The sequence below is a fragment of the Borostomias antarcticus genome (genome assembly GCF_949987555.1).
Source record: "Borostomias antarcticus genome assembly, chromosome: 5".
NCBI lineage: Eukaryota > Metazoa > Chordata > Actinopteri > Stomiiformes > Stomiidae > Borostomias > Borostomias antarcticus.
This window is the reverse complement of record NC_140238.1, coordinates 30,236,253-30,252,995: the sequence shown is the minus strand read 5'-3', so window position 1 is coordinate 30,252,995 and position 16,743 is coordinate 30,236,253. Positions and strand designations below refer to the sequence as shown.

The 16,743-nt window shown below is 46.0% G+C and overlaps 1 protein-coding gene across 1 annotated transcript; it reads right to left on the bottom strand.

Annotated features, from left to right (window-relative positions):
• Positions 1-2,950: 2,950 nt before the first annotated feature.
• Positions 2,951-15,974, bottom strand: nubp1 (nucleotide binding protein 1 (MinD homolog, E. coli)). Its single transcript, XM_084437935.1, has 11 exons — positions 15,838-15,974; positions 14,057-14,150; positions 13,372-13,476; positions 12,644-12,777; positions 8,085-8,153; positions 7,567-7,599; positions 7,326-7,416; positions 6,320-6,474; positions 5,919-6,029; positions 5,560-5,746; positions 2,951-4,181 (listed from the first exon to the last, which is right to left on the bottom strand). The coding sequence occupies exons 2-11, from the start codon at positions 14,094-14,096 to the stop codon at positions 4,129-4,131; spliced, it is 978 nt and encodes a 325-aa protein (XP_084294061.1). The 5' UTR covers positions 14,097-14,150; positions 15,838-15,974; the 3' UTR covers positions 2,951-4,128.
• Between the last annotated feature and the right edge of the window lie 769 nt (positions 15,975-16,743).

The following is a 16,743-nucleotide window of genomic DNA, read 5'->3' as shown; positions in this document are numbered from 1 at the left end:
TCGGGGCGGCGGCATGAAGCGTCTCCATCCTTCTGTTCATATTGTGTAGAATGTAGGCTATAGGCTATCGGTGCGTTATAGCGCGCTCCGGAGCGCAGTCACCAGCTCTGCGCTTCTGCGCGCACGGTCTAAGGAGACGCATGCCTGTCTAGCAGTTCAATACTTTTGCTTTCGTTCTGAGTCGAATAATGTGGAGGGATTCGAGATTAGAGAATGGGAGAAAGGAGAGAGAGAGAGAGAGAGAGAGAGAGAGAGAGAGAGAGAGAGAGAGAGTAGGGTGTTGTGTGGGTCCTTGAAGGGGTTCCAGGAGGTCCTCTATTATTATCCTCTATTATAGGCCTACTATAGCTGGGTGGGTATTTTATTCTGATAATCTACTGTAACTACCGCCTACCTTGAGAAATAGACTCTAACCAATGCAAACACAAATGCTTCATCAAAAAAGAATAATTGATAGACCCTGTAGCTTACAGGGGATCACATGGAAAGTACCTTGCATGCCAGTCTACCGTACCAGCGCTATTAAGCCAGCCAGGCATGTGTCACTGAGCTCTCTGACACACCCATCTCACTCCTGTACAGTATTTTGGTGAAATACCCGTTTGGTGAGCCTTTTGTGCCAGTATGCGCAGACAGAGACAGGCGCCTTGATGCGGTATACAAAATATTTGCCTCTGAATTCCTCAGTGACCTAGTGATTAGTGTAAAATAAACACACAGCAATGTAAAATATTAGCATTTATTCAAAACGAAGCATCATTCCCTCAATTCCTCCGAGAAAAATAGTTCCCCTAACAAAAGGGTTGCCAAGCAACAACTACAATGCATTGGATCAAATGGGAGACGCATTAATACTGAAAATGGGATGATATGCGGTCCCAGGAGTGTGTTACAAAGTATTTTAACACGGCTTCCAGCCAATCAGAATCAAGAACCAGAACTAACCGTTGTATAATGCTACAGTATGCTGTTATCGTTAGTATACACATAAGATAACATCTCTGCCGGTGGACTGTGAGCTGGCTGGATCAGGATGTTTTTACGAGGCTAGTTCCCATTCCCATATGATGTCACCTTACTGGGTTCCCACAGTAACTCTGAACTGGTCCATACCAAAACCAAAAGTACTGGAAAATATTGAGTCTATTCCGTTGGAAGGGAGAGGGAGACAGTGACAAAGAGAGAGAGAGAGGGGGGGGGTAAGGGAGGGAGAAATAGGAGGAAGGAGAAAGAAAGGGGAGAGAAGGAGGAGGAGGAGTGAATGTAAAATGAATGAATGAAATATGCTCATAGTCCATTCTCCAAGAGCACATGCATCTTGTGAAAACATGCATAAAGGTGCTATCATCTGTCTTGCAACATATTCCAAACAAAGCTTTTTACAGTATTATACACAATGTCAGGTCTTAACGTTCCTGGGTGCCTGGGCATCTCTCTTTAAGGATTCTACAGTTGGTGAAAAGGTCGAGGTTATGGGGGGCATGTCGGTCCATCAACTGCTAGTTGCGAACCACAGAGGATGAAATGACTGTCTTGCTTTTGGGCTGCAACCTCAAAGACAAACTCAGTTGGGACTGAACACTACTATGACTCAACCACCAAGAACTGTAACTGTAAGTTCTAGTAACCTAACTGTAACTCAAACTCAAATATCACTTTTACTTGTGGATCAAGGCGGTGAGTGAATAGTGAAAGAGAGGGGTAGATACACATCAGTATGAGAGCAAGATAACAATAGGTGAGGAAACGAGAATGATAGATACAGAGAACAAGAGAATGTTGGATGCAGTGAGATTGAGAAATGATAGAACAGATTGTTTTGTTCATAACTAGTTTTAGTCGTATATGATTAGAATTATAACTATGACCGAATCACAAAAAATGACTAACTCAAATCAAAAGTAAAAAAAAAAAAGAAGAAGTCTGATCTGTCTGTTTACTTGTGGATCTAGATAGTGACTGAATAGTGAAAGAGGGATAGATGCATGTACAGGGCCGGACTGGGTGAAGGGCCGTGACGGGATGCTGATGCTGCGATTTCTCTCCGGGCCCGAGCCGCCTCTGACTGGCGCCGTGTTTTCGGGACGGCTCCTCGCGCTGTCCCTCCGCGCCCCCCGGGGCTCACTCCTCCCCGGGCCCGGGGGGGACCGGAGCTCCGGCCGGGGTCCGTGTCTGGCCTGAACCTCAGGCCGCTGCTGTGGTCTCTGGTCATCACCCGGAGCTCCACCGAGGTCTCTAGGAAGTCCTGGATCTCCCAGGGAGAGGCTCAGCCTGACGTACCCACCCCAGCACCTCCTCAAAGGGAATGGCTGTCTGGTCACTGGGTTTCCTGGACGAGGGACGTTTGCTGGGACAGAGGAGGAGTTAAATGTGTGTTCTTGGAGAGGTAGCAGTTCTGGGGCGAGTCCTGAAGATGGATTCACTTTCAGATTGGTCATCTCTGCATGACTGTACAATATTGTACCAAAGGCGATAAATGAAGTCAAAACAAATCAAACTTTATTGGAGAGTGGGGGGGGGGGGGGGGGGTAGAAAATTTGTACTGTGTATCAACACGATATCATCTTCTCATCGTTTGTGATGGTGACCTTTTCAAGGCCTCCAATACAGTAAGCTCTGTCCGTGGTATTTATCTGCTGCTGTTAGATGTATTTGTTGGGATGCAGATGGGGTTTCATATGCTCTTTCTAGCGTTCTAATGGGGAACCAGGTCCACGTCATCCACAAGGCTGTGTTTCACTTCACTTTTTTTTTTAATATACCACATGGCTGGACACCATCCGTAATGTTGTTGTTGGTTTTTCGAGACTGTAATATCTTTACTGTCCATTTTTGCAGGTAAAGATGTAGTAGGATTGTAGAAATAGCATTTAGACAAATAGACCATACAGACAGACATGAAAGAACATAATTTGCATAATTTATTATATATTGTTTTGTCAAAGCAAGTACTACATATAAAACAATATTTGAACAAATCAAAACAATACTAATTTAGCAAAATAACTGAAATAGACAGTTGGGACTGAATCATACAGTTATCAAAGAAATATGTAATCTCTTCTCAAACATGGAATGAGTGCTTTTATTATCAACTGGTCATAATTAAAAACAGATAGAAAAGAAAGCAGGTCTATGATAGAGATGGTATTGTCTAGATACTGCAGATCTATAATAAAGATGGTATCTAGATACTGCAGGTCTAGTCTATTATAGATGTGATGGGATCTAGATACTGCAGGTCTAGTCTATTATAGAGGTGATGGAATCTAGATACTGCAGGTCTAGTCTATTATAGAGGTGATGGGATCTAAATACTGCAGGTCTAGTCTATTATAGAGGTGATGGGATCTAGATACTGCAGGTATAGTCTATTATAGAGGTGGTGGGATCTAGATACTGCAGGTCTAGTCTATTATAGAGGTGATGGGATCTAGATACTGCAGGTCTAGTCTATTATAGAGGTGGTGTGATCTAGACACTGCAGGTCTAGTCAATTATAGAGGTGATGGGATCTAGATACTGCAGGTCTAGTCAATTATAGAGGTGATGGGATCTAGATACTGCAGGTCTAGTCTATTATAGAGGTGGTTGGATCTAGATACTGCAGGTCTAGTCTATTATAGAGGTGGTGTGATCTAGATACTGCAGGTCTAGTCAATTATAGAGGTGATGGGATCTAGATACTGCAGGTCTAGTCTATTATAGAGGTGATGGGATCTAAATACTGCAGGTCTAGTCTATTATAGAGGTGGTGGGATTTAGGTACTGTAGGTCTAGTCTATTATAGAAATAGCAGGATGTAGGTACTGAGCTGTGTGCTAAGATGACACGTGCAGGTGTTTAAAACAGACGGTATTAGTACTAGTTGAGATTAAGACCTGATCTGTAAATGATTTCGCATTAGAAGACTAACACATTGTAAAGACTGTACTGTGCATGTTTGATTGTTGTTAAACTACAGGTGTCCGTTCGGATGATCAGGTGTCGGTTCCCGTTACAGACTGGTTGACAGCAGAGTTGTTGGGAGCCTCTGACCCGATTCTAGGCCTGTTCTTATTTACTGATCAAAATCACTGTGAGACGACCTGCCCCACCTGCCCAGTCCCAACATGTTCGGTGTGACCTCTAGTCAGAACTCTCCTCCTCTGTCACACGGCTGGAGCAGTAGTCCTGGACACCTGAGAGAGGAGGGGGAGAGATGGGGTGATGAAGCATGATAGCGCCTTTTCATTCGCCGTTGTTTGTCAGTGTGTGTGTGTGTGTGTGTGCCCAGATGCCCAGTGTTTCTGTGGGCGTATGTTTGTTCTCTTTTTACTTGCAGTCAGACAATAATTTGATAGAAGCATTTTTATTTCACATGAGCTTTTCCGTCGCAGTGCTTCCTCTATCTACGCATCAATTCCTCTTTCACTGTATTTAATCAGGATTCAGAGAACGCCCTTGAACGCAGAGTCATGAAGAATAACTATCCGCAGACTTGAAAGTTGAAGCTGGCACTGTGTGTGTGTGTGTGTTTGCTTCTGTTCATTGTGTAACCATATGGGGATGCATGTGTGCAAACCCCTATGTCTGTGTGTGTGTGTGTGTGCGCCTCGCATTTGTATTTGAGCATGTATGAGTGTGTGCGTACCAAGGTTATTATAGTTAACGAAAACTAACAAAAAAACGAAAACTAGGTGTGAAAAAACATTTTAGTTAACTGAAAAAAAAAAAAAAAAAGACTAACTAACTAAAACTGCATTGTGTGTTTACAAAACTAACTAAAATAAACTAAAAATATTGAGAAAATGTCCTTAGTTTTAGTCTTTTTCATTTCATACATAAGCCTAGTATTTTGGGTGGGTGGATATGAAATCTATCCTCCTATCCTCCTATTTTTAGCTGTGCCCCTGCGCAGAAGTAACCTGACGTGCGCCAGATGGTTTGTTTCACACTGAGTGAAATAATGTGAGCTCATGAGATCAGGATGGTCTCACAAGGATGGCACAGAAGAAAAAAACGAAATCTAATACTGTAACGAATAAAAACGAAACTAAAACTAAGCATTTTCAAAAAATAAAAGTAAAAGAAACTAAACTAGCAAACCTGCTTTGAAACGAATCAAAATTAAACTGAAATTGAAAAAAGTTAAAACGATATAAAAATAAAAACTCATGAAGAAAGCAAAACTATTATAACCTTGGAGCGTACGCACGTGTGTGTGTGTGTGTGAGAGAGAGAGACACACAGAGAGAGAGAGAAAGAGTGTGTGTGTGTGTGTGAGAGAGAGAGAGACACAGAGAGAGAAAGAGTGTGTGTGTGTGTGTGTGTGTGTGTGTGTGTGTGTGTGTGAAAGAGAGACAGAGAGAGAGAGAGGGAGTGTGTGTGCGTGTGTGAGAGAGAGAGTCAGAGAGAGAGAGTGTGTGTGTGTGTGTGAGAAAGAGAGACAGAGAGAAAGAGAGTGTGTGTGTGTGTGTGTGAAAGAGAGACACAGAGAGAGAGAGAGAGAGAGAGAGAGAGAGAGATTGTGTGTGTTTGTGTGTGTGTAGGTGTGTGTGTGTGTGTGCCCTTGCTCACTTTGTACTATGCTGCGGTAGGCGGCGGCGGCGGGGGAGTCGGGGGCCTCGGAGATGAAGGACCGGCCCTCGTCACAGCTCCGGCCGATCCTGGGGTCCAGAGGAATGCGGCCCAGCAGGGGAAGACCCAGCTCCTCACACATACGCTCAGCGCCCCCGGTGGTGGGAGGGAAGATCTGCGACGTGTTCTGGGGGGGGGGACGTTGAGAGAAAAGGGAAAAATGAAAGACAGAGGCAGATAGAGAGAGAGAGTAAGAGGGAGGAGAGAGATGTTGTGATACTACCGCCATAGATGATAACAACCATGAGTTTGCGATGTGTGAGAACTGAGCCGAGTGTTTTGCGTGCGCGTGACAGCACCTTGCATTTGGGACAGACAAATCCGCTCATGTTCTCCACCACCCCGATGATTGGCACCTTGACCTTCTGGCAGAAACGGATCTCCTTCCTCACGTCCATCAGAGACACTTCCTGTGTGTGTGTGTGGGGGGGGGGAGGGGGCGGGGCAGGATTGAGAAGTGAGAGCGTGCGTAATCTGGTCTTGTCCTTAAATTCTTGGGTGTGCCAAGTCTAGCCAGAGGCTTCATAGAAACGGAGGGGAAGTGTGGCCTACTGTAGCGGTCACTGCGGTGACCTTTACGCAGCACCGCCAGCTCTGGCTGGATCAGTGTGTGTGTGTGCCGGGCAGTCGTGACCTTTCACGCCGCTGACCTGGGCTTCTTCTTCTGGTGTATGTGGTTGATAATGGCGGCCGCCGTCACCTGAGGGGTCGTGATGATGACGGCCCCGTCGATTCCGGCGGAGCTGAGGTACTGGACGATGGACAGGTGTTCGTCAGACGTGCCGGGGGGCGTGTCCACGATGAGGTAATCCAACTCGCCCCAGTCGACGTCTCTCAGGAACTGCTTGATCATGCCTGAGGGGGAACACGACGACAGGAAGAGACAGGGTTTTAAAACCTGCGCCGGTCCATGTGTCCGGGAACATTTCAAACGAACAAATGACGGTTATTATATTATAATAATGCACGACAGGCAGCCTTTCATTTCATTTAGTCACTTTTGTTCCTTTGAATTACGGCTGTAGGCTACTTTAAGATGTTTCTGGCATTGATCGGATTTGAGGATGTAATTGGTCATTTTAAATAGGCCTATTTTATCTTTTGATGCCTATTTGAACGGACTGCATCAATCAATGCAAGGACTCCACATAACGTCTCATTGGTTGGGAAGGCATTTAGGCCTATCAAATCATAGCCTACTTATCCAGACTGGGAGGATGAGGAGGACATAACTGTTTATTGAGAAACAATTGATAGGCAGGCTGGGCTTTATAAAGAAATACCACAATGCATGTAGTGTACATGTATAACATTATGGTTAGGCTAGACACGTTATGGAAGCCTGCCCTCTCGCTCGCTATGTGGGCCGCTAGGCAAGCTAAGCTACGGCGTTTTCGTTCATCACATACTGTAGGTCTATAGCCTAGACATAAAAAAAAGAAGAGTGAATAAGAATGAATATTCAATTTTTTTATATATAAGAAATGTGAATGTGTGGAAATTTAAGTTAAGCCTATTTTAATCAAATTCAAATTGTGCTTAAAGGGAATTATTTTCACAGGACATTATGACTGGAGATTTAAATATGTCGGACTTCAACAGATTTTCCCGGACAAAAAACGGTAATTACCGGTTAGTGGAAACCCTGCTCAATCTGACAAAAACACCCCCCCCCCCCCCATACACACACACACACACACACACACCATTCTTCTTGGGGCCTCTCCAGATGACGGCATCATCAGGACTGCTCAGCAGGAAACCAATGGACATGACGGCCAGGTTTTCCTCTACGTACTGGAAAACACACACACACACACACGCGCACACACACACACACACACACACGTACGCACACGCACACAATTCTCACATAAATTTCTCACACACATGTACTGTAACATTACACATGTAACAGTTAACCAGTATTGAGAGGGTCTGACTCACCACAGGAGACCAGCCAGAGTTGCTCTGATGGACCTACACACACACACACACACACACACACACACACACACACACACACACACACACACACACACACATCATCATCATCATCATACTATAGACTACCATCATACCATACACAAGAACAGCAGAAACAAAACACTATAGGGGGCGATCACACCTGGAAAAGACGCCAGAAACGCGGATGCTTCAAAGACGCTTGAAACGCCTGGGCCAAATATGACGATGACGAAATGGCGCTTCTCGCGTCTGACGCTCAAAAGTTGAAAATATTTTTTTTTTTTTTTTTTTAATTCAGCGTCTACAAACGCGCATCAAAACTGACGCGCCTGCAAGAACGCGCGTCAAAAAAGACGCCTGAAAGACGCCCGTCGAAAAACACGCCGGAACGCCAGTCAGACGCGCCGTATCATAAGAAATCAATGGTTTCACTAGCGTCTCGTTTCTAGCGTCTTTCCCAGGTGTGATCGCCCCCTGATTGATCTGTGTTGCCGTACCTGTTCTCCCTCCAGGCCCATGATCCTGGGGATGGAGGGACCACAGATATCCACATCCAGCAGAGCCACCTGCAATACACACACACACACACACACACACACACACACACACACACACACACATTTCATTACAGTCATTCAGCAGACGCTTTTATCCAAAGCGACCAACAATAATTGCATTTAAAGTAGGAAGAGCCATTGTACTACTTGCCAGAACTCACAAGTGCATCTTCTCTCTAAAACAAGTGAGAGCATAATCAAGTGCTGAAGGCAAAGTGCAAGAATAGCATTCTAAAGTACAGTGCAATATAATATAATACAATAAAATACAATAAGTGCACACGTCTGGTTACTGGGAATTCCCAACATGGAGCTCAATGTACCCGATGACCCAGTTTACATTGGTGCATAACATAACACAACACAACACAACACAACACAACACAACACAACACAACATAACATAACATAACATAACATAACATAACATAACATAACATAACACAACACAACAGACAATGTCTCAGTTCTATCACCACAGACAGGCGGTAGTGAGTCTGCTGCCTAGTTGTGTGAGTGAGATGCAGTCCACGCTTTGAACAGCAGAGGGCAGTGTGACCCAGCCACTGTAGACTGCATAGCAGCCGCTCGGCTCTCTAGGGTCTCATAAAGAAGCTTCTGTGGACCCTTACAGCTGCTACTGCCATCAGAGAGAGAGAGAGAGAGAGAGAGAGAGAAAGAGAGAGAGAGAGAGAGGGGACTCTCACAATGACCTGCTTTCTCTCTGCGTGTGTACGCGCAGATGCGCATATCTCTCAAATCCAAATGTTATGACACACACACACACACACACACATACACACCCTCCTAAGATGGTTGGGAATGGGCAATGGGACAAAAAAAACAAAAAACGTTTTCCACATGCCTCTGGCCTCTTATCAGAAGTGGAAATGAGCTGGACTGACCAGAGACTCAATCGCTTCCAAAAACAAAAAGATGGAAACTCGGACACTAAGCATCGTATAAAACAACCAGCTTATGAAACCAATATTTCTGTGCCAAGTGTCTATTCCAGAGGAACTGTTCTGCTTTCTGAATGAGACCGGACCGGAATGGTCGTGCTCAGACAGAAGCAACGCTTCCTGCTGCGCCTGGACTCTCTCTCTCTCTCTGTGTCTCTCTCACAGGGTCACAGGGGATATAGTACAGTACATAGGCTTAAAACAAGCCCACTAACCTCTGTCTAGGCCTCCCTGAGTGTGTGTGTGTGTGTGTGTGTGTGTGTGAATGCATGTGTGGGTTTAACCAGAGGATCCTATTTTCTCTTGGTTCTTTATGACCATCATAAACAGAAGCTACAGTAGCTTACACTATACATGAGGAGTGTGTCTGTGTGTCCAGAGAGAGTCTGTGTGTCCAGAGAGTGTCTGTGTGTCCAGAGAGTGTCTGTGTGTCCAGAGAGTGTATGTGTGTCCAGAGAGTGTCTGTGTGTCCAGAGAGTGTCTGTGTGTCCAGAGAGTGTATGTGTGTCCAGAGAGTGTCTGTGTGTCCAGAGAGAGTCTGTGTGTCCAGAGAGAGTCTGTGTGTCCAGAGAGTGTCTGTGTGTCCAGAGAGTGTCTGTGTGTCCAGAGAGTGTCTGTGTGTCCAGAGAGTGTCTGTGTGTCCAGAGAGCAGGACTCTCAGGCCGGAGATGTGAGAGGGAGAGGAGAAAGGGAGATGACCGTCTGAAATGGTCCGGCTGTGGCTTCGGAGGTAGAGCGGGTCGTCCAATGATCGTAGGGTCGGCGGTTCGAATCCCGCCTCCTCCTGTCCACATGTCGAAGTGTCCTTGGGCGAGACACTGAACCCCGAATTGCTCCCAATGAGCAGGCTAGCGCCTTGCATGACAGCTGCCGCCACTGGTGTGTGAGTGTGTGTGTGAATGGGTGAATGAGAGGCCACTGTCAAGGATATAGTAACCTCGAATCTATTGGTAGTTGTAATTGTTAACTGATCGTCATATGAACTATTACTGATTTTGCGCTTTGAGCTAGTCTTGTTAACATTTGTTGTCATTGTTGTAGCGGTTGTTATTGTTGTTTTTTGTTGTCATTGTGTATCGTAACCTTTATGTTTAGTTGTGTATCGTAACCTTTATGTCTTTTTTTCAGGAAACTGTTGCTGCAACTCTTGGCCAGGATTCTCTTGTAAAAGAGATTTTAATCTCAATGAGTTTTTAACCTGGTTAAATAAAGGTATAAAAAAAATAATATATATATATATATATTGTAAAGCGCTCTGGATAAAAGCGCTATAAGTGCAGTCCATTTACTATTTTAACATAAAATACAACAACACTTTTCATTGGGCTTGAGACCCTTTATCAACTACCCTCATTCACACTCTCTCCCTCTCTCTCCCTTTCTCCTGCTGCATGCACGCACACACACGCACGCACACACGCACGCACACACTCCCCTCCTTTCACCACCTTTCAACAGGAAACTCAAACAAAGAACTTAAAAAGCAACAGGAAGACTTACTTTGCTCTATCCACAAGCTTTCCACTCAGAGAGAGAGAGAGAGAGAGAGAGGGAGAGAGAGAGAGAGAGAGAGGGAGAGAGAGAGAGAGAGAGAGAGAGAGAGAGAGAGAGGACTGTGGACCTGTCTAAATCTGATCCTGCAGTTGGACTAGGCAAACATAACGGTTGCGAACGGTAAACGGTAAATAGGCATAATTGTGAAATCTTGGTAATTCGGTACCAGGGAGGTGTGTCCAGTGAAGGGCCGTGTAATGGTGCCATGTGTGAATCTCACTCCATAAATGTTCAGGCGGTTCACATTCACAACATCAATTCTGGACCCCAAGATGTCCCTCTAGGATTGACGGTGATGAGGGCCTAGTCTGTGACAAAAACGGAGCCGGAGACCAACTCCTTTTTGAGCGATGTGAGTTCAAGCCTGCAGGTGGATCTAATCCCCAGCGAGCTGGAGCATCGGAGCACAAAGATTATATTGGGAACTGCGTCCCTGGAAGCAGCTCATCACACATAGTTCTGGGCGCATTGCCATCGTTGTCTCTGCTCATTATTTTGGCTCCTTTATGCACCTGTGTTAACCCACTCACATTCCTCACATGAGCACTGAAACTCTGATTTGAGCAGTTTCTTAGGCAGACGGGGCTGTATCAACTCTATACAGCAAGAAAAATAACTGTTACAGATTGATGGCAGCCCTGATCTTCTTCGTACGATCGTATGACCCTGGCTCAGCGCATCCCAGATAGCAAGCGGATGTGTAATGATTCCGGGCCATATATGGGCCGGAACTAAGCCACAAGGGCCAGATCTGGCCTGTATATGGCCCAGATCAGCTTGCTATCTGGGATGGTTTGTTAATATTAGATAATTATTCTCTTCCTACTGTCTTCCAGAGTGAAGATCTGGACGGGTGGCGGATGAGACGATAGTTATCATTAAAGACTTGGCTTATTACACCATACAGGTGCATTCCCAAAAAACTAGAATATCTTGAAAAAGTTCATTATTTTCCGTAATTTAATTCAAAAAGTGAAACTTTCATGTATTCTAGATCCATTACACAAATTGAAATATTTCAAGCCTTTTTTGTTTTAATCTTTATGATTGTACAGTATGTTCAGTATGTTCATTTACAGGTATACATTCAATATTTGGTGGGGTCTACTTTTACACATATTACTGCATCAACATGGAACATGGCATGGAGGCAATCAGCCTTGAAATATTTCTCTTCATGTGTAATGAATCTATAATATATGAAAGTTTCACTTTTTGAATTAAATTACGGACAATAATGAACTTTCCACAATATTCAAATTTTCTGAGATGCACCTGTATGCCTGCTCTTCCTCGAGGCAGCATAAATTGCCCTCTTAAATTTTTGTGATGTCTATTGAGCTGTGTCAACACCTCATTAAGTAACATTTTCATGAGTTTGAATTGAGTTTTGATGACAGCTCTTTTGTATGGCAGAAGCTTAATTTCCTGTTTTCGGAAATCACAACAATGGCCACAGTGGCCATTGCAAACATTATCAGAAGTGTTCTATTTAATATATGTGGGCTATTTATTTATTTTCCTGCAACCCCTGAAAAAATAGATATAGCAAGTTATCAGATGAGCTTCGCCTCCCATGAACAGCTCAAACTACTTTCAGGCAAACGTTGTGTGATCCTGGCAAACGCACCTTTAAAAGGCACAAAAATCCCCAAACGCCTATGGCCTTAGCCTTTGAAAATAGCGCCAGTGTTTTGCGCGACCATATGTGGGCCCTGTGTGTGTGTGTGTGTGTGTTCCCTCAAAACCGATCCACACAACATAAACACACCAACTTTCACCCGCTAGCCTATCTGAGAGCCTTCAAGCAGACAGGATGCTAACAGCCACGCTCCTTCCCCTCAAACCAGAGAATGGAAATGGGATGAGGAGGAGACCAGAGACTTCCCCAAAGGCTACAGGAATCGAGCGAGGCGCTAAGGAAAGGAAGGAGGCCACTTTAAAGTATTGAGACTGTGTCTGAGGTCTTGGGGTTCTATCTACCTCCTTGGTGTCGTCACTGGCCAGAATGTGTGCCAGGTGTGCGCTGAAAGTACTCTTCCCTACTCCTCCTTTCCCCGAGAGGACCAGGATCTTGTGCTTGACTGTAGACAGCTTCACCGCTATCTCCGCTATCGCTGTGGTTGGACAACACACACACAGGGAGAGGGAGAGAGAGAGAGGGGGGGGGGGGGCAGACAGACAGAGTGTATGAGAATAATGGAGAAACCTCAACAGTCACAAAGCTCCCATTAATAACTAGAGTAAAGTATAAAAAACTGTTAAGATGTACTATTGGCTAGTAAAAAGGTCTGTCGGCTTATGTGTGTGCGTGATCCTCTGGCTGTTCTGCCCTTGACCTTACTGGCCCAGGTAACGCTGGTCTTACCCGGGTCAGGGAGTCTGTTACTGGCCCAGGTGACGGGGCTTGGTCTTACCCGGGTCAGGGAGTCTGTTACTGGCCCAGGTGACGGGGCTTGGTCTTACCCGGGTCAGGGAGTCTGTTACTGGCCCAGGTGACGGGGCTTGGTCTTACCCGGGTCAGGGAGTCTGTTATTGGCCCAGGTGACGGGGCTTGGTCTTACCCGGGTCAGGGAGTCTGTTACTGGCCCAGGTGACGGGGGTTGGTCTTACCCGGGTCAGGGAGTCTGTTACTGGCCCAGGTGACGGGGCTTGGTCTTACCCGGGTCAGGGAGTCTGTTACTGGCCCAGATGACGGGGCTTGGTCTTACCCGGGTCAGGGAGTCTGGCCACCCCCGAGGAACACAGCTTCTGGTTGGGACAGCCCTGGCATGTTGACGTCTTCCCCGCCTGTTCACTTTTAGTCCCGGGGCAGTCTGGCGCACACATAACGTTACAGTTAACAGTCTGCAATCGTTATCGTTCATGTTCACCTCCTGTGTCCCACTTGTATGTAGTCTAAAACGAGGATCTCTGTACGATTAGATGTTAGTGCTTCCGTTGTAATTGCTAGCTACTATACTACGTAGCTAGCTTGCTCTGGCTGGCCTATCTGATCAAATGGTGGTGTTATGACCTTACGTGACTCACATAACGTTGCAGACATTCGTTACAGCATTCGGGACAATGAACTTGCATAAGACTTAGAGATCTGACGTTAGCTAGCTAGATATCAAACTAACGTTGGCTCATTAATGGCTAAACTCTGACATGTGCTATTAACTAGTTGTGCTATGCTACTCTGCAATGACATAAGACTTTTATAACAAGTTACATAGCTTGCTCCGGGTAGCACTAGCTAACGTTACAATTCACCTCGTTGTCGCTGTTAACATTCGTTCTCAATTAGTTCCATCTTGACATGAACCACATACTTAATAGCAATTTTAAAAGAGATACAACTCCGACTTGAATGTACTTTCAAATGCTGTATTTGATGCTATCTAAAACACTCACGTTCTGGAGCATCACTCGGTACGTCTGATCCGTCTGACATGTTTACAATGCTGCTTCAGTCTGTCCCTCTGGTAATTCTTCCCCAGCAATGGAGCTATGGAAGGTTCCGCACACGCAGAAAGAACAAAATCAACCTACTGTAGATTCATTATAAAGCTACACCCAACGTGCTTAGTGCTGTGGTAAAATAATCAGTAGCCTACGTATTTTTATAGACTGTTTGAAATGAATTATAAACAATTAATTATTATTAATTAAAATAAATGATAGATGTGGCGCATAATGGTGGTAAATAATAGTTATAGCAAAATAAAACGAATATATGTTTTCACAATTCACATTTGGTGGTGTGCTGGGGTAAGCAGCAGATGCTAACAGGATAGACAAGCTGATCACGAGGGCAGGCCCTGTTCTGGGGGTCAGCCTGGACTCAGAGACTGCAAAGAGAAGAATGCTGGCCAAACTGAGGGCCATCATGAACAATGTCTCCCACCCCCTTCACTCTGGTAAAGGAGAGGAGCACCTTCAGCGGCAGACTGCCCAGATAGCAAGCGGATCTGGGCCATATGTGGGCCAGAACTAAGCCACAAGTGCCAGATCTGGCCTATATGGCCAGATCCGCTTGCTATCTGGGTGCAGCAGGTAAAATTAATTGAACTTGATTAGGCAATATAGACCATGCTACTGTAGGTGGCACTACCTGAAGAAAGTATTCACTGTAGACCTTGCATTGCTACTCCCACCCCAACATACTAAATAGATGGCGCTGTAATTCTAGGCCATGGTGCACATAGAAAATGGCAGTACGGCCCCATTGAGGCTGTAGCTCAGTTGGTAGAGCGGGTCGTTCAATGATCGAAGGGTCAGTGGTTTGAATCCCAGCTCCGACTGTCCACATGTCGAAGTGTCCTTGAGCAAGACACCTAAACCCAAATTGCTCCCAATGAGCAGGTTAGCACCTTGCATTGCAGCTACCGCCATTGGTGTGTGAATGGGTGAATGAGAGGCCATTGTAAAGCGCTTTGAGTGCCGCTAAGGTGGAAAAACGCTATACAGTATAAGTGCAGTCCATTTACCATTAAGTTATGACAAGTTACTATTCTCCTGTCTCTCCATTCCCTATGTGTTCCCTCCACCTCTGTTTGTCTGATCCAACAGCCTGACTGAGTCGCTTCAGTCACTTAATGTGTGACGTTCTGCAGATTCTCTGATAGGCCAACTCTGGGTATGAAATGCGCTATACAAATAAAGTTTTGTTCACATCTGCCAGCTGGTGGACGGGCCCAGTAGGTGCGCGCACGCACGCACACACGCACACGCGCACACGCGCACACGCGCACACGCGCACACGCACACACGCACACACGCACACACGCACACACGCACACACACACACACACACACGCACACACACACACGCACACACACACACAGCGGTCTGCACACGGGCTACAGAATAGAGTAGAATAGAACTTGTTTTTCCATTTGGAGTTGGACAGTATGTATGACCTTGGGTACAGCAGCGGACTGTACCCAAGGTCACTTCCCCCTCCCCTCACCCTAACCCGGGTCCGTTCCCCATTCCTACCCCCTCCCTACCCCTACCCCTGCCTCTATCTGGACCCAGGCACATTCATGCACACACAGACATACACCAATGCCCACCTCCCTTGTTCTCTGTAAAGCGCATTGTGTTGCCTCTGGGTATGAAATGCGCTATACAAATAAAGCTTTGATTGATTGATTGATTGATTGCTGTGTGTTGCGTCGGCAGGGCTAACCGTCGGGCCCAGCACGTGCTGGAGAAGGACCTGAATGACGAAAGACGTCCATATCGACACCCAAGTTCCTGCCGGGAGCTGAGCAGCTGCAGCACCAGCGTCAACGTCTGCCTCAGCTGGCTGGACAAGAGGTGAGAGGTCACACAGGGCAGGGGTCAGGGTGTTTCAGGTTAAGGTGACGTGTAACAGAGAAACATTCAGATGGGCCGCAGTGAGTTTGTGAGCTGCCTGCTATAGTGCCTTGCTCTAACTCGGACGTGCGGTGAGGGCGGGGTCTAGCTAGTGAACCATGTGTGTGCGTGTGGACTTGAGGGGGGGCTTGCACAGGATGTTTAGGAAGCAGCAGCAGCTTTCTAACTCCGGGGGGTTCCCTCTACTTCCCTTTCCGTCTCCTTCTTCTCCTCTCCTATTCCGCCACCTTCTCCCTCCTTCTCCAAGCCCTCCTCCTTCCTTCTCTGTCCCTGAGGCGAGAGAGAGAGAGAGAGAGAGAGAGAGAGAGAGAGAGAGAGAAAGCTCTGTAGCCAGCTGTTCCGGATGTTTCTGTTCAAACACCAGGGAGCAGTGTGACAGAGTCTCGCTATTGGCTGACATCTCAGACAGGGGGCCAGAAGGAGGCTAAGGTGATTGGTCGACAGTGTCGTTTGTCATCCACGGTTCCGGCCTAAGCATTCAAAAGGCTTATAGTGTGTGTGTGTGTGTGTGTGTGTGTGTGTGTGTTATTTCTCCTCCCCCCTTGTTTGGCTTATAAAGGTTGTGTAATGTGATATGCTCTTTGTGTGCCCCACCCTTACAAACTGACACACCATATTCACACCAACCACTCCCTCCACATCAACACGCTGGTCCTGGGCCAGTTCTTATACTAGCTTGCAGTGGTCACCACCGGGACTAGAGACATGCATTAAA